Source organism: Rhinichthys klamathensis, unplaced genomic scaffold (genome assembly GCF_029890125.1).
Source record: "Rhinichthys klamathensis goyatoka isolate OS25496 unplaced genomic scaffold, OSU_Roscu_1.1 h1tg000165l_1, whole genome shotgun sequence".
Classification (NCBI taxonomy): domain Eukaryota; kingdom Metazoa; phylum Chordata; class Actinopteri; order Cypriniformes; family Leuciscidae; genus Rhinichthys; species Rhinichthys klamathensis.
The window spans coordinates 375,587-401,971 of record NW_026606697.1 but is presented as its reverse complement, the minus strand read 5'-3'; the positions used below and the strand labels follow the sequence as shown (position 1 = coordinate 401,971).

Below are 26,385 nucleotides of genomic sequence, written 5' to 3'. Positions count from 1 at the left end.
AAGCCGTCACTTATATCTTGCCACTCTGGTTAGGTTATTGTGTGGGACTTTTATTTTGACAGTGCGGTGGAGTTTTACTTTGACGGGTACACCAGAGCCTGAGCACACAGTGGTCCCATTCTCTGTTTACAGTAGTTTATGATCAGTTTAACTGTCCTATCTAATATATTATTAGATAGAACTGTTAAAGGGGAGGTTGATTATGATTTCACTTTTCTAACTTTAGTTAGTGTATAATGTTGCTCTGAGCATAAACAACATCTGCAAAGTTACGACGCTCAAAGTTCAAAGCAAAGGGAGATATTTTTTTTACAGAAATTGATTTTTTAGGGACTACAACAAAAAACTGACAGGGACTACACAAGCTTCATCCCGGGTTAGTGACATCACAAACCCTAAAATTTACATAAGCCCCGCCCCCGTGGGAACGCGACTTATAGATTATCATGACAGAATATGCTAATCAATGACTAGAAGATAGTTAACTCCACATCAGCTACATAAATTCATAAACTAACCATTCAGAAACATCCTGTTGCTTTCCTCAAGTTGCCACTCTGGTTTGAACATAAAAGGCAGAACAGTTTCTGACATTTTAGTGCGTGTCTGTGTGAGGTAATGGAGCTGCTAACACACATGAGCTCTTGAAGCTCCGCCCTCTGTGCCGGGAGCAGCAGCTCATTTGCATTTAAAGGAACACACACAAAACGACGCGTTTTTTGCTCACCCTCAAAAAGGGACAATTTTAACATGCTATACAAAAATACATGTTGGGCATTCTGAGCTAAAACTTCACATACACACTCTGGGGACATCAGAGACTTAGGGTGCTTTCACACCTGGATCGATTTGTTTTGTTCCGGAACAGATCCGAAACAGAATACTTTGTTCCGAATCAATTTAATTTGTCACTCTGTTCACACCTCACTGTTGTAAAGCGCTCCAAATCGCGCACCCTTCCAGGGCTTTCCTTACGCCATTACGTCACTACCTCATGCGTTCAGGTCGCGCATTCCATTGTGGGACATCGCCATGACAACAGTAGCCTAACTAAATGAATCGCGGGTTGACTTGGTGCTACGAAGAGGTGAAATGCCTCATAGATATTTGGTCGGAAGAACACATCTCCCGGATGTTGGACACTACACACAAGAACACCGAAGTGTACAAGAAGATCAGCTATAAAATGAAGGAGAGGGGTTATGAACGGTCCGTCGAGCAGTGCCGCGCAAAGGCGAAAAAACTCCGACAGCAGTAAGTTAGCTACATAAGGTACGAGACCACCTTAACCACAACAACATACCGCAACAAATCAGCAAAATACGCTGCCGAAGCTCCATGTTGACAAGCGATCTATTGGCGTCTGTTTGCCAGGCAACACATTGATTTGTTCCGGTTCGTGGGTCGGTTGTGTTCTCACTACAAACGAACCGCTCCAGGGTTCGTATGGAATCGAGCCGAGACCACCTCTTCTAGGCGGTCTCGGCTCGGTTGTTTTGTTCCGATTCAGAGTGCGATTGTTGTGTTCACATATGACCAAACGAACCGGGCCAAAAGCGAAACGCCCCTTTTTTTCGGAACAACGTCTCCAATCGATCCAGGTGTGAAAGCACCCTTACTTTACATCTTGTAAAAAGGGGCATTATACCACCCCTTTAAGGCGAGACACGGCAGGCAAAAACATCGGGGTTTTTTTCACTGGTCAATTTTGAGATTTTGGGCAATTTGTCTTCAATAACATGTCTTCTTTCAGACTTGTGGTGAGAAAATGTCCAAAATACACATTTAGGTCTTTATTTAGTAGATTTCTTTATGTAGATTTCTCCTAAATTCAACAAAAAGTTGTCGTTCTAAATCAACATGCTGCTCTGCGATCGCGATCTGCACCCTGTCATCACATGGTAAATGGTAAATGGACTGCATTTATATAGCGCTTTCACAGACACAATGGCCACCAAAGCGCTTTACAATTTGCCTCACATTCACCCATTCACTCACTCATTCATACACCGACGGGCGACGGCAGCCATGCAAGGCGCCATCCAGCTCGTCGGGAGCAGCTGGGGTTAGGTGTCTTGCTCATGGACACCTCGACACTTGGTCAGGTGGAACCGAGGATTGAACCACCAATCTTCCGGTTTGTAGACAACCCACATGAACCACTGAGTCACTGCCGCCCCATATACACCGTTGGAAAGCTCTCTCTCTTCTCTACATTGTTGTCGGATCCAAATATGGTCATTGCCTTTTTATCAGCCACCAATCGTGAAAGTACAATGGGCATTTAACTCTAAAACCGAAATCTCATTGGCTGATGTCAATTTCTGACAACGTGATTCGTTCAGATGCATCACGTGACGTGCTCTGACATTTAGATGTGTTTTTGACACTTTTTCTGTTCAGTTGAAGGCCATAAATGCTGTGTTATAAGTTGTAATGTGATGTGATTTAGGTGGTTTGTATTGTTGTTGCTAATGATTTGATAAGATATTGTGTCTGTAAATAGTTGCTTCCACTAAAAAAAGTATGAATTTTTACATTACAAATCTTTAAATGCTGTCTTCTCAAAATGAATTTTTTGTCATTCTCCAGTAGAAACATCTCAGCCTGTGTAGCACCTATGTACACCAAACTTTCCAGTTATACACTTATCAGTATTCTGAAGATATTTTCAGAGGGATTTGTTTATAAATCATTCCTTGCCTGATTTATGTGACATTTTAATAAAAAAAATATGGCGAGAATTGATTTTTTAAGGCTATGGACAGTATATTTTGATTTCCTAGGTAATGAAAGCATATATCCTGAAATCCCTCTGAAATAATTTTTTCATCTTGTGTGTAAACAAAATGAGAAAAATTATTTTGCACCTGGCTTTATCATATGTTCAGATCTATCTACCGAAAATATATGCAATATTATGCATATTTAATGAGATAATGCCTAATTTGCATAATTAAACATACAAGTTTCAAAAACTTGTAATACATTTTTTTTTATATACTTGTATAAGTAATCAACTGAGAAAGTTTCATGGTGATATCTATTATTTAAAATTTTTACCCTATTCACCTGTCTCGCCTTAAACAAAGAAAGTGAGCGGTATACGAAAAAGTATTATAGCGTCGTTAGCTAAGCATAAATGCGTCGGTTCATCTATAGCGCTTTTCCGTGTGGTAATGGAGTTATCGTGGAGTAAATATGGGCTATAAACTGTGTTTTCATAGCTTTTGATAAATGGCGGGTGCCAGTGTTTCGCACACGTTCGGCCTATCAACATACATTTACGTCACTGGTAGTTCCTATTGTGCTGGGATAGACCCTACTCTCAAGGAGCAAAATTAGTCCCCCCAAAAGACGTTCGTATAACTAAAATCGTTCCTAGTTCCTGCGGTGCGAACACACCGAAAATCGGGTACTTCCACCAATAGTTATAATACTTTCTTTTCCCCCCATGAAAGTAGTATGACTTATATTCCAAGTCCTCTGAAATACATTAGCGTTGTGTGAGGAACATGCTTTAACAAGTCATAATTCACTGAAAATCTTAAAGAAATCTATTTTGTGGTCTTGAATATATAAAAAAAAAATGGCACATAAAAGGCGTGGTTTGCCAGGTTTGACATCCATTTGCTCTTGCATGTTTGAACGTGATGTGCCACGTGGATATGAATTTAGTGTTATATGAGATTTGCGATCTACACCAGAGGCAACATTTTAACCAGTTTTCAGATTAAATTTAAATATGTGTGTCCATTCCTCACACAAAGCTATTGTATGGCTTTGGGAATACTTGCAATAAAGTGCACAGTCTTTTATGGAGCTGTTTTGGTCATTTGTGGAGCTCAGTAGTCTCCATTCACATAAAGTTTTGTTTTGTATTTGCAAGAACACCTTGTACATTCTACTAAACTTCATTTTCTGTTCCAAACACACACACACACACACACACACAAAAGAGCCATACAAGTTTGGAACAGCATGACGGTAAGTAAATGATGACAACATTTTTGGATGAACTTTCTCACAGTTCTCTTAATGTTTTCTGTAGACCTTCAGCTTTTCATTTGGCCAACAGCAAAGAAACACAATAAACTCAAGCTCAAATCATATACAATCATCAGAATTCAAAGCAGTACTGCACTGTAATGGATTTCTACAGTGTTAATGAAACATCCTTTGCGTTGCACCTATTTTGACCTCAGCTCCTGTGAGTATTAGGTAAATTGGCGTAAATGAAGCTTGTCTGTTTATTTGTGCTTGTTTACCAGAGCTACCGAGTAAAGTCATGCTGTTTGCTATCTCTGGCTGCCTTCCCTGTTGCCCTGCAAGTGTAAACAGAATTTTGCATTAAAGCTGGGCAGCTTTTCTTGCACAGATGGCAAATTCTTTGCAGAACATCACTGTGAGTAGCACAGATTTCTGGGTAAATATTGAGGATTCTGGGAGCGAACTTGTGCGCAAGGGATGAAAACTTCTGAAAAATGATTTGGTATTCTCTCATCTTTTATATGTTGGCTGTCCATGAATTTTGATGATGCTAGTTAGAGCTTAAACATTGTAATTTGGAGCCGTGCACCGGCCAGCTTCTCAGTGCATTAATTTTATAGTCCGTTTCTGTTCTGTTATGGAGGAAGCATGAATTGTTGGTCCCGCAGACATGTCAGAAATCAATTACCTTCACTCAAAATAGTGTTTCAGCTCTGGGCATGAATGCTGTAGTGGATAATGAGTCTAATTTGGAGAGTAAGCCAAGTCTCAAGTCATTGTTTTGTGACTTGAGTGCAACTCGACTGCCATTCTATGTCCTTTCTGTCCCATTTCGCCTTTTTCTGAGTGGTTCCTCTGTCATTTATTACAGGAAGTTGGCTGTGACAGACAACTGGGAAGCAATGCTAAAGAGGACAACTGTGGCGTGTGCGCTGGAGACGGTTCCACCTGCCGACTAGTCCGAGGCCAGGCGCTGCCCCACGTCTCACCTGAAGAACGTAGGTACACACATACAGAAGCACATTCCTCTTTGTTGGTTTTGTTTTTGGAGTATTGCTTTGTTTTTTTAATCTCAGTGACATTTGGACTGGAATTGGTTATTAAGCTAGTGTTTGATTTTTAATGCATTTTTGGTCATAAATTGTACAACGCTTCTAGGGATGCACATTTCATCCATCCATCCATCCATCCAAAATATTAAACAAATTAAATATTACTATTTTAATATCCCACTGCAAAATTAAACAAATAGGGCCCTATTTTAACGATCTGAAACGCAAGTGGCAAAGCGCAAGTAACTTTGTGGGCGGATCCCGGCGCTGTTGCTATTTTCCCGGTGGGATAAATGCCTCTTGCGCCTGGCGCAAATCTAAAAGGGGTTGGTCTGAAGTAGCTTCATTATTCATAGGTGTGGTTTGGGCGTAACGTGAAATAAACCAATCAGAGCGTCATCTCACATTCCCTTTAAGAGCAGGCGCGCTTGTTCTAAAGCGGATTCCTATTATAACGGCGGATTTGCCAGGCGCGCGCCAGGAGCGGTTCACAGCCGAGGAGAGCAACGTTCTCGTCAGGGCCGTAAAACACAGAGAAGTGACATTGGGGATGGAGAAACCCACACAAATTAACTTCTGTTAAACAGGCGTATGATAATTTGGGTAAATGTGTAAGCTTTTGTATGTATGTATGCTTGTATACATGTATGCTTTTATAATAAATGGTCTATCTATCTATCTATCTATCTATCTATCTATCTATCTATCTATCTATCTATCTATCTATCTATCTATCTATCTATCTATCTATCTATCTATCTATCTATCTATCTATCTATCTATCTATCTATCTATCTATCTATCTATCTATCTATCTATCTATCTATCTATCTATCTATCTATCTATCTATCTATCTATCTATCTATCTATCTATCTATCTATCTATCTATCTATCTATCTATCTATCTATCTATCTATCTATCTATCTATCTATCTATCTATCTATCTATCTATCTATCTATCTATCTATCTATCTATCTATCTATCTATCTATCTATCTATCTATCTATCTATCTATCTATCTATCTATCTATCTATCTATCTATCTATCTATCTATCTATCTATCTATCTATCTATCTATCTATCTATCTATCTATCTATCTATCTATCTATCTATCTATCTATCTATCTATCTATCTATCTATCTATCTATCTATCTATCTATCTATCTATCTATCTATCTATCTATCTATCTATCTATCTATCTATCTATCTATCTATCTATCTATCTATCTATCTATCTATCTATCTATCTATCTATCTATCTATCTATCTATCTATCTATCTATCTATCTATCTATCTATCTATCTATCTATCTATCTATCTATCTATCTATCTATCTATCTATCTATCTATCTATCTATCTATCTATCTATCTATCTATCTATCTATCTATCTATCTATCTATCTATCTATCTATCTATCTATCTATCTATCTATCTATCTATCTATCTATCTATCTATCTATCTATCTATCGTAATAATGTATGATTTGCAAAAATGAAAACTGCTGCTTAGATGAGAGAATCAAAGTGTATGCGCGTTGTGCGCACGCTACATTGATTATGGCCAAGCATGCGCCCTTAAAGTAGCATAATGAACAACGCGCAACGCGCCACTGACTTTAGACTAGTTTTTTTCTGGTCAGTGGCGCAATTGTTTTATAGAACAGCAAAATAGCATGAGGGAAAGTTTGCGCCGGAACACGCCTCCTCTTTGCGCTGAACCGCCCCGGGGAGCGCAAGTGTATTTCTTAGTTAACCGACGTGTGTCTGTGGAGGGAAAAGTCCGCTTTGCGCGGCTGCAAAATAGGAATGATACATGCGTCAGTGTACAAAGTCATTTGCGCCGGGTGCAAGATAGGGCCCATAGAGTATTTAAGAAAAATATAATAATAATACTTTTATATTATTATTATTATTTAGACAGCCCTAAATAATAATATTTATATTTATGGCTGTCATAATTTCTTCATTTTCAACCATTAAATTATTAAGCTTTTATTATGGCAGAAAACTGCAGGGAGCCCTTAAAGCTTCTTTACAATAGTTGGTTTATACAAGCTTTTCATTACAAGTTTGGGAAAATGGTTGGTGCATGTTGCATTCTTAAATACACGTTATAAGTGACCCAAACTCTGAGAAGATGAAGAGATGAGTTCATGTGGAGCAGCATTTACTGTGAACTGATCCAATCTGAGACACTGAAAGTATCACAGTGACGCGCTTCACTCTGAAACACACAGCGCATACTGTACTGTATTCATTTAATTATTCCTTACCTTTCCTTTGATAATCACACTTATTATATTGATTTTGGTTTTATTCCAATTAACCATGCAGCTCTACATGATTATGAATGTTAGAATGAGTCATTGGACTATTCCCCCCCCCCCCCCTTTTTTTTTAAAGTTTATTGCTGTATCAAATCAAATAATCCTAAAGGTTCAGAAACACTAAAGCCATAAACGGTTGTGTTTTAGGCAGTCTTACATTCCCTGTGGTCTTCGGTTAGTGCAAGCATTGGCAGCTTTATTAGCCTGCTTAATTTATGTGATTGCCAGCAGTCGGATTGTTTGCATTCTGGGACTGAAGATAGAGTTATTGATTCCCTTTAAAGCATGTGAGGGATTCTCAGTCCATTTGTGAGAAATAACACACTTAATGCTGTGGCTTTTGCTTGTAAATAGCTAGTTGTCATTTCTTTAAGATTATTACCCAAATACTCAGTTTGTGTTTCTGTCTGCTGGGCAAGTATTTGTTTTTTAGGCACGACGCCATTGCTGAAATCATGTCTGTTTAAAAATATCAAATAACCTAACTGTTTTATGTAACAACCACACCCCAAATTAATTAAGACAGCTATTTTTTCTTTCTGCACGCTGTACGGCTTGAATGTTGCCTTTAAAACATGCCAGCCTGAGGAGCACAAGGCTATTTCTGTGGCACTGTACAGTGTTCTTGCCTTGAGTTTTATATTGTTTTTGGTAAGATTCTGCAGTGTCTTGTGTTCGATGGCTGCCGAGGATTTGTCCTCATCCAAAAATTCCTTTGTTTTACAGCAATGTGCTCAAACGGCTCTGATTACGGCTCCTTTCCAAAACTTAAAACGCCGCGTAGGCTGCATTTTTAGGCAAGTACACTCCCCACGCAAAGGCTGTTCCAAAGCGTAGGTAGCATGACTATGCCTTCTAAGATACCTTTGGCAGCATCACATGTATCCTCTGAGGAAAAATACATTGCGAGATGGATGACACGAGACAAGTTAATTATAAATATACACTACTGTTCAAAAGTTAGTCTTTACATTTTTAATGTTTTTGAAAGAAGTCTTTTATGCACTCCAAGGCTGCATTTGTTTGATTAAAAAAAATACAGTAAAAACAGTACTATTGTGAAATAATATCACATTTTTAAAAATATCTGTTTTATATTTGCATATGTTTTAAAATGTAATTCATTCCTTTGATGGCAAAGCTGAATTTTCAGCAGCCATTACTTCATTCTTCAGCAGGGTTTTTTCAGGCATTGAAATGCGATAGTCGGCTGCTTTAAAACACTCCTGTGAGTGTTTAAGAGCTTTGTGAAGAGCGTCAAATGTTTCTATTTACGGCATGACTTTACAGCATTGAGCTTTGGAGCCAATCACAGTCAGAATCCGGTCAAAATGGCTGGGTTTTTGCTCAGCACAGGTTCTGCACGCTCACAAATCCTTTTATTATAACCAACAATGTATAAACACAATGTCAATAAGAGATTCATTGCACAGCGTAGACAGCTTCATTGATTAAAACGGGAGTTGTCTCAACCGTGCAGCTTTGTGTACCTCATGTTGTAATTGACAGCTTCAGTGATTATAATGGCAGCGATCTTTGCTACGCTTTCTGTACATAATATGTATTTTTCATGCTGCGAACTACACATAGCAGAGTTACTGGATTGACAACCATATTTAAACACACGATTGATACTTAGTCAAATGAATGTCAGTCACTCTGTGTCTTTTTACATATACATTTATGGATTTTTAAAGATAAAATAGTTCTTTCATGATCTTCACCGACAGTGATTATTTTTTATTTCATACATAAATAGGGTAAGTTAATATTACAAACTGTTTATTTGCATTTATTTTGGAGGAATATTAGGCTGGTGTCACTTTAAGAGCTGCACGGATTCAGAATACTGACACACACTTGCGTTTTATTTCTCAACTGTTCACGCTCACTTAAAGCTCCAGTCCGTAACTTTTTTAAGTTAAAAATAATCCAAAATAATTATATTTAAAAAAAACTTATTCTGCCAGTGGTCAAAACTATCTGCTTGCCATAGCTAGATTCAAAACGGTTAGCTTGTAATAATGATTTTAATTCCAGTGGTACTGGTGGGTTTCGGCGGGAAATTCGAGCATGTCTTTGCGTCATGACGTCACACCCGTACACATAAAGAAGGAGTTTCGGCTAGCCGGCTATACTGCGCGTGACGAGATGTTTAGATGTATAGGCTTTTCTCGCAGCACTTTAAATAATTAAACTTATGGCATCCAGAAAGATCCAAACAACAATCATCAGTGTCAACTGGAGATTCAGCAGTTATAAAACCCAAAAGACTTCGTACTTCGGATTTAAGGTGGCTAGAGAAAGAGAAAGAAACCGTCTCATGCGAACACAAGGATTTAAACATCGGCGGGGCTTTTGAAAAGTGCGTGAACTCCGTGTTTTGAAGGGGTTCAAAACGGAAGAAGAGACGGCTTTTTTCTGCTGAACAAGTAAGACATTTCAATAGTTCAATCGTGTAACAGTACGTTTTCTTAATTCACACAATTATGGAGTTTCCTTTGTTGTGCCCTTCTCGTTTTGCTATTATGGAGAATATGAATTCTGAACTACACAGGTAGCTGCTAACCATAAAACACATTAAATTTAACATTAGTCACGCAATGCTGATGTTGTTAACATGAACAATTTGAGAACAAAGTAGGCTATAATTTGCACGGTTGCTGTAAATCGCGTTGATTAAATCTAACGAAGCTTATCATGTCGAATGCTTTTTCCCCCTTAGTTGGTCAGAACAAAAATGGATTTTACTTACTTGTTCAGAAGACATTTTCTTATGAAAATTCTTATGTTGGTCAAACTTTCAAAAAGTGAATCTTCTGTATGACAGTATCCTGCACACACAAAACTTCGAGTACCAAATTCGCGTCTTCTTGCACTTGTATATTTAAACTGGCAAGGCTTAAAAACACTTTCTTGACAATGCAAGTTTCATTTTGTTTTGTCGAGAATTACATTTTTTTCTACAGAGAAAAAAGGTTGGATTATGCAACAGACATTTTACAACTCAGTGCCTTCATGCAGTTAATTAAACAAGACCATCAGTATCTGCCTTTTCATGCTATATAGCCAATATGCCGATGGCTTTAAATTCATAAAAAATAAATAAATCTCTATCATCTCTAATTTTGAGTTACATCATAGATCATTCCAAATAGGTTTTATTTCGGTTGATGCTGCCTGAGAAAGCGTCTTGACTGTAGGAAATAGAAAGCAATGCAGCTTACTAGGTTTTGGAACAGAACCTGAGTGACTGGAACTTTTCTCCTAACCAAGACATTTTCACACAATCATGCTATTCATTTTCAAAGCCTGTTAAACCAAAAACGAGGTAATTCGATCCAAACAAGTTATGCATTCTTTAATAAAAGCCGTCTCACTAATAATTCACATGCGTGGCACTGACACGTAGGCTTCTCGTAAGTCGTAGAGCCGTCATGAGGTCTCCAGATGGATGTCCGGTGATCGGATAGGTCATTCCCCAAAAGACTTCAATCTGGCCTGGATGACTGTCAGGATTCCAGAGCGTCACATGGATCTGTTAATATTAAAATGCAATAAAGCTGCTAATGAGCCTCTGGCTCCTATAATTCATTCCTTTTACTCGGCAGTGACTCATTTCTGCATTTTTTTAATGGAGAGCGATAGAAACACAGATGCATTGTGGGAACGTTTGTGTGATTTTTAATTTTACTTGCGGGTCGATGCATCTTTGTGGAGCAGTTAGCCACATTAGATTACTTTTTTCTCCATCGTTATAAACAAATTTGAAGTCACACTTGCATGGTTGGGTTATTTTTAAAGCGAGGGCAATTACGTCTTGGGTTTTTTAATTGGTATTTTTGAAACACAGCATTGTTTGGGCATTTTTTACCCTGTTTACAACTGACTGGTGTCTGAAACTTTTTTCATTATAGCAATAAATTCCAGTACTTTCTATATATGTTTCCAAAAGTAAATATTTTGGGGCTCCCATGATGTTGGCGCATTTCCAAGCCCTATAATTGCTGGATGCGGTGAGCATTGCCGAGCGAAGGGAAAAACACCTCTTTTCCTACATCAATTCCTGCTAATGCAATAAACGGCATTAGCTTTGCATCCACACAAGCCACTCACTTTATATTTGACCCTAAAGTGTCTCAGTTAAATAAGTTAAGGAAGCTGTAGCTTGCCAGGCTACAAGCTAAGGGTGTTTGCTGTTGAAACCAGGGACACTTTTAAAAAACTTAAAAAAAACACTTTTACATCCTTACTAATTTATTTATTTGTCCACTAAAAATCTCCAAGGGCTATAATACATGCATAACATTTTGTTCATTTTTGTAATTTTCTTTGAAAATCATGAACATTCCCACCACATCTCAAATGAGCTGTTTTTTAAAAGTGTCCTGTGATGCAAATGACATTACATTTTAAACATTTTTATAATAAAGTAGCTGATTCCTTTGCCTTTTTGTTGCTAATTTCAGCAATCATGTTATGAATTTATATTTTATAGTTAATAATTCATCTTTTTTATCATGCATTTTCATATTTTTAAGATTTCCTCAAGGCATGATTACCCATTTTGTCACTTGAGCAAGATTCCGGTTATATAAAATGGCTGATTCTTTGCCTTGTTGTGGATCATTTGCATGTCATGTATTTAGCCATACAGTAGTATGCATGTTTTAATTGAAAATTCCTTATGGAAATTAAGACGTTATTGTAATGTGTCCATTGTGAAATTGGATTTTATGTATTGTAACTTTTTGCATATTTTTTATAAAATTACAGCTTGATTGGAAATGAAGCGCAATAAAAAATACTCTGTGTGCGAGTGATATTTACATTGATTTTTCATTGTTTTTTATACACGTCTCATATTTAAAAACCAAGCAGAGTTGTGATAAAACTTTATTGGGGGGAGAATGTTTGATGGCACAAATGAGTGAGAGTCATTATTTTTTTAAGGTAAATATGTTAATAATATTGCATTCATAGTTGAAAATATATATATTTTTTATCATGCATGATCATATTTTAAGACGCCCCCCACCCACCACCACCGAGCCTGCAGGGAAAATTCGTAAAAAAAGAGAGAAAATTCTTTAATTATTTACTCATTCTTATGTTGTTCAAAACCAGTTCCACAAAAAATCTCCCTTTTTGTTCTACCACAGGTTTGGAAAAACATAAGTGGGGTTACTAATGACATAATTTTAATTTCATGGGGGAACTATTCCTTTGCTCCAGGGGATTATCCCTGTAATAAGCCCCTGTGTATAAAAAATCTAAATAAAGAATAAAAAAGTAGTAGAGATGAGTAACTGGAGAGATTTCCTGTATTCCACCCCATTCTCTCCATTACGCTTGCTTTTACAGAACGCTCTCAATCCAACCATAACTGAAAGCACTCAGGCTGCTCTCTGTTGTGGTTTTCTGTTTACTGAGCTGGAAATTGGTGGGTTTTCTTTTTTCAGCAGTACACTGAGAAGCCACAAATGCTTTTTTATGGAGAGAGTTTTGAACACATTAAGCGTGTCAGAGTTGCAGTGTCTGTGTGTTTGCAACTCATTTACTCTCAAATGTAATGACTGTATTTACGTGCACAATGGATACTGACGTGACGTGAGCTGTGAGGGCTGCTGTATTTCCGATCTGTGTTTGGAGTAAAACACTGCATACTTCACTTACTGCACACTGTATGTCATTCAACACTAGAAATTTGAGTGATTGCATAAAAAAAACGCTGGATGGAAACGGCAAGATGCGCATAAATTCTAAAAATGTGCTCAATTGAGGCAAATAATTTTGTATTCGATAAACTTTACTGGGCGACATGGCCAAAAACATTACCAATATAACATTTTTCATATCAGTCGATATCTGTAATTATACAATAAATGTCAAATCTTTATAAGTTCCTTTCAAGTTTAAAGGCAGATTTTTGCTCCTAAGTGAAAGTTGTAGAAACCAGAGCGTTATTTGTGGTTTTAAATTAGTCTTTATTGTCAGAACATGAAAAACACTTCACTTTTTTGAATTCTTTACACTTTTCCAGTCATTTTTCTTTAACAAAATAAACATCTTAATTGACAAATGAATTTCTTAGTTTCTGCATGTGCTATCGGGTGATATTGTTTCAAGTCTGCCTTTGCTGGTGTCACGGGGTGGTTCAGGAAGGACAGAAGAAGGAATAAATCCAAAATGAGTTTTATTCTCAAGACAGGCAAACGGGTGTAACAGCGTGTCAAACACAAACAATACCGGACACTGAACTGAAGACAGGCAGGAACTAAATACACAGAGATGATTGATACAAATGACAGGCAGCTGTGAGGGAGCTAATCAGTGTCCATGGATACAGATTGGTGGCGGGAAACTCAGACAGGGGAACACACGTGGAAATCAAAACAAACTGAAAGTCCAAAGAGCCTAATGGTGACATAACGCCCCCCTCCGGCCAGGTGCGTCCTCGCACCGTAACGCAACAACGAAGGGAGGACCGGAGGAGGTTCTGGTGGTGGACGAGGTGATGGTGAAGTGCAGAAACGAGGCTGGAGTGACAGGATAGTGAAGGGATGACGACGATCCCCTGACGGCATGGATGGAGATGGCCTGGTGGCGCAGACCCAGAGCCGTCCAGTACCGACAGCCCACGGCAGAGTAGAAGGAGGGAAGAGACCAGGTGGCGAGGAGGCTGACGGTAGCTGGGGGATGACCGACGGAGACTCGGCGGCAGGATCCATCGGCGCAGACGGAGAGCCGGTGGACTCAAACGACGTCGCTGGACTGGGAGACCTAGGCGACATCGCGGCGACGAGCGCTAAAGGTGGAGCCAGAGTACCCGAGAGCAGAGGCGAAGTCGGTGTGAGGGAGGACAGAGGTGACGCCGAGGGGAAGGAGGAGCCCGCTGTAGCCGAAGGGGTGGAGGGACGGAGCGTAGCGGACAGACCGTAAGTCCGTGGCGAAGGCAGAGTGACGACTGACCAAGGGGGAGCCGGCAGGACGAGGGAACCCGATGTAGCCGATGGTTCGAGGGTCTCTGGTGGAGGCGCAGGTGGAAGGAGCCAAGACGGAGCCGGCAGGTCGACAGGCTGAGATGGAGTGCAGCGGACCAAGGCTGGAGGCGGAGCCAGGGGATCCTCATGCCCGAGTGCTGTGGATGGATGGCTGACCTGCGACTCGACATCAGGGCCCTCCCCAGAGATGAAGCAGGGCTGCTAACATCCAGCAGCGGTGGGGCTGGAGGACTGGCTGAGCTTAGATGAGAAGAGGTATTAGACAGGTTGATGACAGGGTAGATACAGTCACTGGATAGTTCTGAAGACAACGAAGATGCAGATGACGGGTGGGATAGGGTGGGAAACGGTGTTTCCTCTGAGGAATTTTTCAGCCAGTCCTCGTGATCCGTCGATTGGGTTCCCTCGGGGCGAGGGTCAGCTCTGTCCTCTTTGTCTCGGGCTCAGGCTGGCGCGTCGCGGCGGGTGGTAGCTCTCTGTCTGCGGGGGGCTCTTGCTGGACGGTCTCTGGCTGGACAGGCTGGAGGTGAACCGTCTCTGGCTGGGCAGGCTGGACGTGAATCGTCTCTGGCTGGGCAGGCTGGACGTGAATCGTCTCTGGCTGGGCAGGCTGGACGTGAATCGTCTCTGGGTGGACGTGCTCTGGCTGAACGGTCTCGGCGGGATGAGACTCAGGATGGGTGCTAGCGAGATCCTCTTCTCCTAGGCCGACGGTGAAGAGAGAATTGCAACTCACCAGCACCCACTCCACATACTCCGCAAAGTTCCCCCGAGGCCCATCTCCGGGCAGGCGTGCTTTGGTCTCAGCGTTGAGACCTGCCCGGAAGAACACACAGAGGCTGGTGTCATCATAATGAACATGGGGTACTAAGTTCAAATACCTCTGTGTGTGGGCCTCGAGGGACTGGTTCTCCTGGGAGAGAAGGAGGATCTCCATTGCTGCAAAATCCATTTTCTTTTTTGACAGCTGGCACATTGCTTCAGCACAGTTTGCAATGCATGCGGCAGTATTAATAATATTACACGTTTTGGCTCTTAGAAATACACATTTGGCAGTAGCTTGAGTTTGGATGCAGATGCAAATTTATGCTCATTAACAAAAACAGTACAAATTGTAACAACCTCATTTTCATATGGTAAAATGTAAATATTCTATATGTTTGAGTTTTATTAAAATTCCATAGTAGCACACATTAAGATCTTTATAACCACAGTTAAAACCATGCATATATACAGTAGCACCTCAATACCATACCATGATAAAATGTAAATATGGTTTCTATGGTATTTGTATGAAAAACAATAGCCTACATTTTCTCTATTTAGTAGGTCTCTATTTGATTTTTTTATTTTAAACTGTTTTAATTATTCTTATTTGTTTTGATTATTTTAATTGCTTCTATGTAAAGCACTTTGAATTACCATTGTGTATGAAAGGTGCTATATAAATAAACTTGTTTTGCCTTGCCTTGCCTAAATACTTTTAGTATAATGCACAAATGCTATGGCTTACTAAAAAAAACACTGTTATTATATTCCATTACTCCTTTAATACATTTAATACATGAATAATATAATAAAACTCTATATGAATATCCCACACGTCTGACACAATACCATGGTGCAGTTAGGATGCTGTCACTGTATTATGTGTTTTAATGAGTCTCTGGTTTGCGACTCTTCTTCTTCAGCCATGAAGACGGTGATGGAAGTGCCGATGGGTAGCAGAGGCCTCAGAATCACAGCCAAGGGACCGGACATGATTGGTGAGATTATTTTAATTTTATACAAAGATCTGTGGTGTTTCACAGCTTCTGGGTCTAATTCTTGACTCGTCATGAAACTATCATGTATGAAGTCTCGACTTAATCCGGCGGTTAGAAGCCATTTAACAATTGTCAAAGGCCGGAAAGGCTTTTCGTTGGAGAATCAACATTAACAATATGAATTAATCCAGCTTTCTGCCTCAGGGCCGAGGCCTTGGAGTGCAATTATAATAGTGTCTCACAGTGTTTCGAGAGTTAGCAAGATGACATTCAGCTGTCAAGGAGTTGCTCGGTTTTCCACACTCTCTAGTTTTTGTTCCAGAGAGAATTTCTGAAATCTGAAAGTTAACACCATTGGGAATCTTTCGAATGACAAATCCTATTTCATCCTAAAATCAGTTGAAATATGAGAAATTATATTTATCCTAAAGAAAGTGAAGCAACTTATTTGTCGTTTTTATACTTTATTTTATACTTTTATTTATGTCAGTGTTATTTTAGTTTTTTTTTATTATAGTTTTATTAATATTTTGAATCCGCTTTTATTTTCTATATTTTTAGTTTTCATGTTAATTTTAGTTCATTTTTTCGTAATTTCATTGCGCTTTTGTCATTTTATTAGTCGTTTTGTTTTTTAAATATTGCTTTTTATGTTTAATTTATTTTATATCAGTTTTAGTTTTAGTGTTATTGATTTCCAGTTAATAATTGTAGTGCTTCAACTTCAACTTATTTCAGTTTATTGCAAATGCAACATTTCTAATTTTCATATAGCCTTTTTTATTTTCAACTAATATCTATATTGTATTTTATTTCATTTCATATTTATTTCAATTAACAGTAATGTTTTAACCTCTGATTTATTTTTATATTTGTGAATTGCAGTGTAACATTATTTCAGCGTTTCCCATTCATAGACTGTGGCGGCCCGTAAACCTGTAAAACCTTGTAAACCTGAATAATTTTCCACCAAAATAAAATGCCTGCTGCGGACCCTCCTCAGAGCGACCAAGGTCCACCCACCACAGTCTCACAAAATCCTATTGGAAGCACTGATGATGACTATATGAGTAGGCTTAATTATTATGCCAATACAATAAAAAAAAAAAATTATGCAATTTTTATTTATTTAGTTTTGTTTATTTTGGGGTTAAAAATCATCCAAATGTTTATTTGAAAGGCTTCGTGAGATTCATCCACGTTTGAGCAGTACTTTATAAAGAATATCCTATATTTTATTACATGTATTATATTTCTATTGGATTATAATATTATACTAGAAATTAATTTAGTTATTTGGTTACCTTCGATGAAAGTCTTACCTCTCACAATGTCATTTGTTATAGTTAATATTTTTGGGCATTTTAATCAATTTGTAACATCTTTGCCTCTCTCAGATAGTTGTCACAGGTCATCAGAGGTATTTCCAAAGAGCTCTTCCAACATCTGCAATATAGTCTGAAGTTCACAATGCCTCCACAGTGACACGGCCAAACTCTATTTGACACAGTCGCCTGGTGTAGTAGCACAGTGTGGGAATGCATATGGATTTTATATATCTATCTAGCCTGAAAGACAAAAAAAGAAAGAAAAAAAAAGAGAAAAGAGATTTCCTATTACCTGAGTTGGACAAATGCTAAGAGGTTTGAGGGAACTTTAGGATAGAGCAGAAGAATGAAGTGTTCATGCAGGCTAATTTGTGGTGGCTGGAAGCCCAGTACGATGGAGACAGAGCCAGTAATCTAGCAGACTTCCAGAACGGACACGCGGAGTATGCTGAAGTCCAATCCCAAAGTACCGTTCCACATCCGATGGACCCACACTCACACAAATACACACTTCCGTTCTGTGGAAAACCACGTTTCAAACTACACACACTGATATCTAAACCCTATAACCTGCCCATTACTTCTTTTTGGTTGCAAACTAGATCTCCATCAAAAACTACAGGGTATTTAGTGGGTGTTTGACTTGTCCCATGTTTCAAAAATGGGGTTTGAGTGACCTGAAGATGGCTCTATCCCAAAGCTCACATAATAAATGAGAAAATACAGATAATGGCTTAAAAGACTAGAAAAATAAAGAAAACCAAAACGTACTGTATAATCCAATATCTACTGTATAACAGCCAGGTTTATGAACTTACCCTATAGATTTGTGCATTGAGATGTTGTAGATATGATGGCTCTTTTGTTCCAATAATTGCCATTGCTAAAAGTACTAGCACAGCCTTTCTAATCTGTAATCTACCACATCACAGAAAAATCCTCATTCAATCCATTTGACTAAGCAAATGAATTTTAACTGCCATTTTTTATTGTCAGAACAACGACAATGTGGGAATTGAATGTCTTTGTGAGCTGTTTCGAGAAGGCATAATCATATTCAGCTGCTGCCAGACACTCTCTAGCCGCTTTGACCAGTTGTTTGATTTTCCCTCACCGCTAACACATGTTGTTCTGTTGCTTTATTTACATGAAGGGTCTGCAATTATTCCCAGAACGATGTATCAATGTGCAAACAACGGAAAGACATGTATTTACATTTGAAATTGTCAAGATCACATTGGATATTTTTTAATAATAAACAATGATTTGGTATTTTATGACTTGAAACATTTAATGTGGGAGTGAGAGATCAAAGAAAATATTTTTTTTCTCACATTGTTCAAAATTTAGACACAAAATTCATGTGAAATGAAGTTTGATAATTTTACCTCCATAAAGTGACATATTTCAGGGAGAAACAATTTAGGGTGGCCATTTATTTGGATCAAAGTGGACATTACAAGCCAGAATGTGTGTAAGTCGTGTGTGTAAAATAAATAATATTAATAGGTGCAACTTCTGATTTTAATAATGTATTAGTAAATGTTAAAATGAACAAGAAATGCTTTATAAGTATTTGTCATCATTAGTTAATGTTCACTAATGTAGTTAGTTAACATATTGTTATCAAATGGAAACTTATTGTAAAGTGTTACTGGTTATAATCAATTAAAAAAAGAGTATTGTGAAAAATATGAATTTAATATTCCTAATATTAAAGGTGCTATATATGTAACTTTTCTTCTAAAATGAATCCTTTTTTTATTGCCTGTGTGTGAAGGGGTTGTAATCACACATTACAATGATCCACTTGTCGCGTTTTGCTATTACCTCTGAAGGCCAGTATTCCTATTTCTATGTGAAGTCTCCGGGTCGGATTTTCTGCGAAATCCATCGGATGTGAAGTGCATGCGCGCTCCCGAGCCTTTCTTATATACAGTCTATGCGACGGCACTGCAGCTGACGACATGGAGTCTGATAATACCCAAAAACGACCTGCCTCCAGCACAACACACACTCCAACACAAACTCCACATAAATATAAAAAACAAAACAGAACAAAAATTGATCTGCTGAAGCTCGTCTGGCCAAACGTGAATCGGATCGACTTAGGACGAAAACACAGATCAACATCGGCAGAGCGTTTGAATTATGGAGAGACCTCCGCTATTTTTATTGTGGTAAACTACAAGTTTTCAGACATGCTGAAATAATGGTAAACAGTGATGGGAATAATGGCGTTATAAATAAACGGCGTCATCTTTTTCAGTAACGAGTAATCAAACGAATTACTGTTTCCCCCGTTACAACGCAGTTACCGTTACTGACAAAAAAAATGTGGCGTTACTATAATTGAACTCACTGAAGCGGTTTTCATCCGAGTAGGCTCTCTCCGCCATAGGACCTGCAAAGTTTTTTCTCTGGTGTGTGTGTGTGTGTGTGTGTTTATGAGGCGCCGGAGTGGACAAAAGCGAAGCGAACGGCGCGAGAGAGACCGACTGTGTCCGAGAGCGCGCTCAACAGCTGCGCAAGAGAGACCGAGGGTGTCCGAGCATTAGCTATATAGTTTGTTTATAAATAAATGACACATTTCAGCATTAGACAGCATTATGCCTATTGGTATCATCTGCAACGTTAATTAATTGACATGGTTATACAAATAAAATCTAAAAAATAACCTACAGGGAACGTTCTGTTTAGGTTATAAAATAAAACCCGAAAATAACCTGCAGGGAACATTCCCAGAAAACATCTTTGTTTGACCGGTTGTAAACACGTGCGGCAAGAATTAGGCTTAAATAACCTCTGATGATGACGTTTGCTAAAAATAAACCCCCAAAATATTATATTTTAGTATTATATATATATTTTTTTGGTACATTGTTCAGTATTATTGTCAGGAATCAATCAGACTCATTTCCATCCACCACTCAGAGATCACTCTCCCCAGAGTATTAATCACACACACCTGTGCACCATCAATTACCTCATCACCCAGCTCAATAAAACACTCACGGATACTTCAGTCTTTGTCAAGCCTCCAACAGGAATAGACCATAACCCATTGTCTCCCGAAGTCTCTGAATCATCCTGAAACCACCAAGTAACGTATACTCACCTGTGAAATACTAACCTCTGTGTCCTTGTCCTGCTATCTCCAGAAGTCCTGTCTGATTCCTTGTTTCCCGAGATCTGGTATTCATCTGAGTTTCCGGTATTCCCGCTGAGTTCAACTTGCCCGTGGTCACACCTGAAAGAGAAAAAGACAAGTATTAATGAACTGTGATTGCTTGAATTCAACTAACTTAAGGAGGATATGCTCACCTGGAATCTGCCCTGCACATAGCGATCATCAGCAAATCTTCACCTGAATGTTGCTACTCACCTTTGCACTTGATTCACTGTAAATAAACTCACGTTTGAATTCACTTACCTCTGTCTCTGTGCCTGTATCCTGACAGAAGGCTTGACCTAAAAAGGAAAGAAACAGCGCGATGGAATCTACCAGTCATGGTGATAATCCGGTACAACCTGCTGCCGATGTGGTGAATTCCAGTCAGCCGACGGTCAGTACTTCCGCAAGCTCCGCTTCCTCTCTGGTCTGTTTCGCGAATCCAACTTCTTGTCCAGCGCCATTCTCCGGCCGGGCAGAAGATTGCAACGGGTTCCTACTACAGTGTTCGCTCGCTTTGGAACAGCAGGTCCAGTTGTATCCCACAGAAAGGTCGAAGATTGCATTTATAATTCAACAGTTATCAGGAGCTGCATTAAGATGGGCTGAAACATTGTGGCTGCAGGAATCCTCTGTTACTTCGTCTGTGCAGGAGTTTGTAAGCCATTTCAAGGAAGTTTTCGGGCGACCAGTTGATGACTCCTCCGTCAGCGATAAACTGTTACAATTGCATCAAGGCAAGAAGTCTGTTTCTGAGTACTCATTGGAGTTCCGCACTCTAGCCTCCGCAAGTGGTTGGAACGAAAAGGCGCTCATCTCTGTCTACCGACGTGGCTTGAATCCTGCTCTTCGCCTTCAACTTGCGATATATGACGACAACATGGGTATTGAGAAGTTTATACAGCAAGCTCTCCGTGTGCATCAACGATCTCAAGGCTGCCATCGCGAAGTTCAACAACCCATTAGCTTACCATCTCAGAACCCCGCTGAATGTTCATCCGAACCAGTTGTAGAGAAGATGCAGGTGGATACTTACCTACTGTCTCCAGCTGAACGCTCTCGACGTCGAGAGTTAAGGTTATGCCTGTATTGTGGAGTGGGAGGACATTTTCTTCAGTCATGCCCGTCACGACCCCCTAGAATGCTTATAAGTTCTGTCTTTACGTCCATCTCGGTGTCGGCCCCGTTAACGATATCAGTGATCCTAAAATCCCCGACTTTCCATGTCTCTGCTACAGCCATTGTGGACTCGGCAGGAGACTTCATCTCCGGAAAGCTCTGTCAGAAACTCCAGCTCAAGAAATCAGCCACCACCAAACCGTACTCCATCCATGCAGTGACTGGTGAAACCATCAATCAGGGGTACGTCACGTCTCAGATTAAACCTGTTATACTCTGTATAGAAGACACACACCATGAATTATTTGAACCTTTCGTACTAGAGAATAGTCAGACTGATATAATCCTCGGCCGTCCATGGCTTATACGACATCAACCAAATATCAACTGGAAATCTGGCAAGATATTGAAGTGGGGTTGTAAGTGCGCTTCCATGAATGCTGAACTCTCGGTCTCGTCCATTGCTAACTTACCCGACACCATTCCAGTGAACTCGACCTCCATTGAATTTGCAAATTTCTATCGGAGGTTTATACACCAATACAGCCTGCTAACTGCTCCTCTGACATCTCTCCTCAAGGGAAAACCAAAGACATTTCTCTGGACCATTGAGGCGGAACACGCCTTTCAGTCTCTCAAGACAGCATTCACCACAGCTCCATTACTCCAACATCCGAATCCCGAAGAAATGTTCATTGTTGAAGTTGATGCCTCTACTACCGGAGTAGGAGCTGTGTTATCACAGTATTCGAACTCATCACCCAAACCTATGCCGTGTGCATTCTTCTCTCACAAGTTATCTCCTGCAGAGGTAAACTATGATATTGGCAATCGGGAACTCCTGGCGGTTAAGCTTGCTCTTGAAGAATGGAGACACTGGTTAGAAGGCGCCAAACATCCATTTCTGGTTCTCACTGACCACAAGAATCTCCAGTACTTGAAGGAAGCAAAGCGACTTAATCCACGCCAGGCCAGATGGGCACTCTTTTTTTTTTTTTACTCGTTTCCATTTTCAGATCTCCTATCGCCCTGGTTCGAAGAACATCCGAGCAGATGCCCTGTCTCGTCTTCATGCCTCCGAAGCTCACCACGAAGAACCTGAGAATATCTTACCTGAAAAGATGTTTGTCAATCCCATTCAGTGGGACTTAAACGAACAACTGTTGGAATTGTCCCAACACCAACCAGGTCCTCCAGAGTGTCCGACCGGAAAGATCTACGTACTCGAAGAGTTTCGCACCTCTCTAATCTCCTCAGCACATTCATCGGTTGGTACTGGTCATCCTGGAATAAACAAAACCTGCTCCACTCTCCAGATTCGCTACTGGTGGCCCAACATGTTATGTGATATCAAGACCTTTATCCAAGGATGTATTCTTTGTGCCATGAACAAAAACCCCCGTCACTTACCCACTGGAAAGCTCATACCCTTACCTGTTCCACAACGTCCCTGGTCACACATTGGGGTTGACTTTGTAACTGACCTTCTGCCCTCAGAGGAGTATACCTGTATCCTGGTAGCCATCGATCGCTTTTCTAAAGCTTGCAAATTGATTCCTCTGAAGAACTTACCCACGGCATTCGTAACCGCCGAATTGTTAATGGAGCATGTCTTCCGGAATTTCGGCATCCCGGAGGACATTGTGTCAGACAGGGGACCACAATTCATCTCCAAGGTGTGGCGAGCCTTTTTTGCACTAATGAATGGAACCGTAAGTCTAACTTCAGGGTACCACCCACAGGCGAATGGTCAGGCGGAACGTAAGATCCAGGATGTCAGCCGTTTCCTCCGTACCTTCTGCCATGCTAATCAACATCTCTGGAGCAGATATCTCGTATGGGCAGAGTATGCTCAAAATTCCCTTCGACAAACCTCCACAAATCTAACACCGTTCCAATGTGTTCTGGGTTACCAACCACCATTATTCCCATGGTCCGGAGAACCATCAGAAGTCCCTGCAGTCAACTCCTGGTTCCAGAACAGTGAGAGGGTATGGAATCAAGCTCATCGACATCTCCAACAAGCTCTGAACCGCCAACGTCGCTTTGCTGACGCTCATCGTCGTAACGCCCCCAAATACCAACCTGGGCAGCTGGTTTGGCTTTCAACCAGAGACATCCGTCTGAGACTACCTTGTCGCAAGCTAAGTCCAAGATATATTGGTCCATTTCCCATAGTAAAACAAATTAACCCAGTTACCTACCAGCTCCGTCTGCCGGCCCAGTATCGCATCCACCCCTCATTTCATGTCTCCCTTCTGAAACCTAATCATTCACCTGTCCCTGTTCCCTCTACAGATCTGGCTCAAGATGATAATCCCCCAGTACTCCCCATTGAAGCTGAATCCATCTTTGCTGTAAGAGGGATCTTGGACTCCCGACGTCGGGGTGGTCAACTCGAATACCTGGTAGACTGGGAGAATTATGGACCAGAGGAGAGGTGTTGGGTACCTCGTAAGGACATCCTCGATCCCATGCTACTCACTGACTTCCATGAACAACATCCTGAATGACCTGCTCCACGACCTCGAGGTAGACCCCCACGACGTCGGGGTCCTGGGTCCGCTGGCGCGGACGCTGGGGGGGGGGGGGGGGGGGGGGGGGGGGTAATGTCAGGAATCAATCAGACTCATTTCCATCCACCACTCAGAGATCACTCTCCCCAGAGTATTAATCACACACACCTGTGCACCATCAATTACCTCATCACCCAGCTCAATAAAACACTCACGGATACTTCAGTCTTTGTCAAGCCTCCAACAGGAATAGACCATAACCCATTGTCTCCCGAAGTCTCTGAATCATCCTGAAACCACCAAGTAACGTATACTCACCTGTGAAATACTAACCTCTGTGTCCTTGTCCTGTCTGATTCCATGTTTCCCGAGATCTGGTATTCATCTGAGTTTCCGGTATTCCCGCTGAGTTCAACTTGCCCGTGGTCACACCTGAAAGAGAAAAAGACAAGTATTAATGAACTGTGATTGCTTGAATTCAACTAACTTAAGGAGGATATGCTCACCTGGAATCTGCCCTGCACATAGCGATCATCAGCAAATCTTCACCTGAATGTTGCTACTCACCTTTGCACTTGATTCACTGTAAATAAACTCACGTTTGAATTCACTTACCTCTGTCTCTGTGCCTGTATCCTGACAATTATATTGAGAGAGCACTTGTTAAACTGTTTACTTTTGTGAGGAGGAAAATACTTAGGCTACAGTATGTCTACTAGTTGTGACGTTGTGTAACAGTTTTATCATTTAATATGCACAAAGAGTATGTATATTTTTATTATTTATTCATTTTTGGTACATTTCTTAAGAATCATAATTTATTTTTAAACTTATTTGTTGGCCAGTTGTGGTCTGTGTGATATTAAGTATAAACCATCTATAATGTTTTATTGTTCTACTATAGTAATGCTAATATTTAGAATAATATATTGAATTTAATAGTCGTCTCTCACATTGTCCCACAGCAACATTAAAATAGAATAAATTATTATTATAAAACATTGAACACTAATCTACACTATTAAGTGTCCATTTCATTAATTTAACATATTTAATACTGGGGGCATCCAAATTATTTGACATAGGCCTATTTGAAATTTTTTTTTTAAGTAACGCAATAGTTACTTTCTCTGGTAATTAGTTAGTTTTATAATGATGTAACTCAGTTACTAACTCAGTTACTATTTGTGAGAAGTATCTAGTAACTATAAATAATTACTTTTTTTAAGTAACATGCTCAACAGTGATGGTAAACTGTAATGAAATGGCAAGGTAAACTACAACATATATGAGACATGAAATGAATACAAAAGACTGTTCCAGGATAACAAAAAGTAGGTGCTTTAGGATGTAACTATTATTTTATGTACTAGATCTACTGTCTAACGTCACTCATCCCACTACTATCATATTGTTTATAATACACATTTCCAGACACGTTCAGTACAGTAATGTTACTTCCTACGATCTTACTGTTACACTGAAATTGTTCAGTCTAGTTCACTAACCGTTTTCGTTATCATATTATACATTCATCTATGTTGACATTGCTGCCTGATTGTGAAAGATACACGAATAGTTAGTGAAATGCCTTGTTATGCTAGATAACACCACATGTCGGCTAAATGCAATCAATGTAACGTTATCATGGTACGAGCATGGAGCATTAGTTCAACGTCAAGCTGATAAAAGTAGCCTATTATTGTAACGTTGCAGTGGGAGTTTACATGAGTTTCCAGCATGTTGTGTGATGCTTTCTCCAGTGTGTTGAAAGTCTCCGTGTGGCCGGTACCATGAGTGCTCACTCTTGTGTTCGAGCACGAGCGCTCTTGTAAAAATTGGTTGCAATCTGAAATATCACCGATAGAGGCCGCTAAAAAATACATATAGCACCTTTAATAATAATATAACCTATAGGGCTGTCAAATCGATTAATCGCAATTAATCGCATCTAACATAAAAGTTTGTGTTTATATAATATGTGTGTATATATATATACACACATTATATACACACATTATTTAAACACAAACTTTTATGTTAGATGCGATTAATCGATTTGACAGCACTAATTCCACTATATCTCCTGTCCTCTTTATC

General features: G+C 39.7%; 1 protein-coding gene across 1 annotated transcript in view; it reads left to right on the top strand.

Annotated features, from left to right (window-relative positions):
- The window catches only part of adamtsl3 (ADAMTS-like 3), a 180,353-nt gene that overhangs the window by 100,097 nt on the left and 53,871 nt on the right, over positions 1–26,385 (top strand). Inside the window, exons 7-8 of the mRNA XM_056259125.1 lie at positions 4,862–4,988; positions 16,076–16,150. Coding sequence (XP_056115100.1) covers positions 4,862–4,988; positions 16,076–16,150 — 202 coding nt within the window. The remainder of the gene's footprint in view (positions 1–4,861; positions 4,989–16,075; positions 16,151–26,385) is intronic.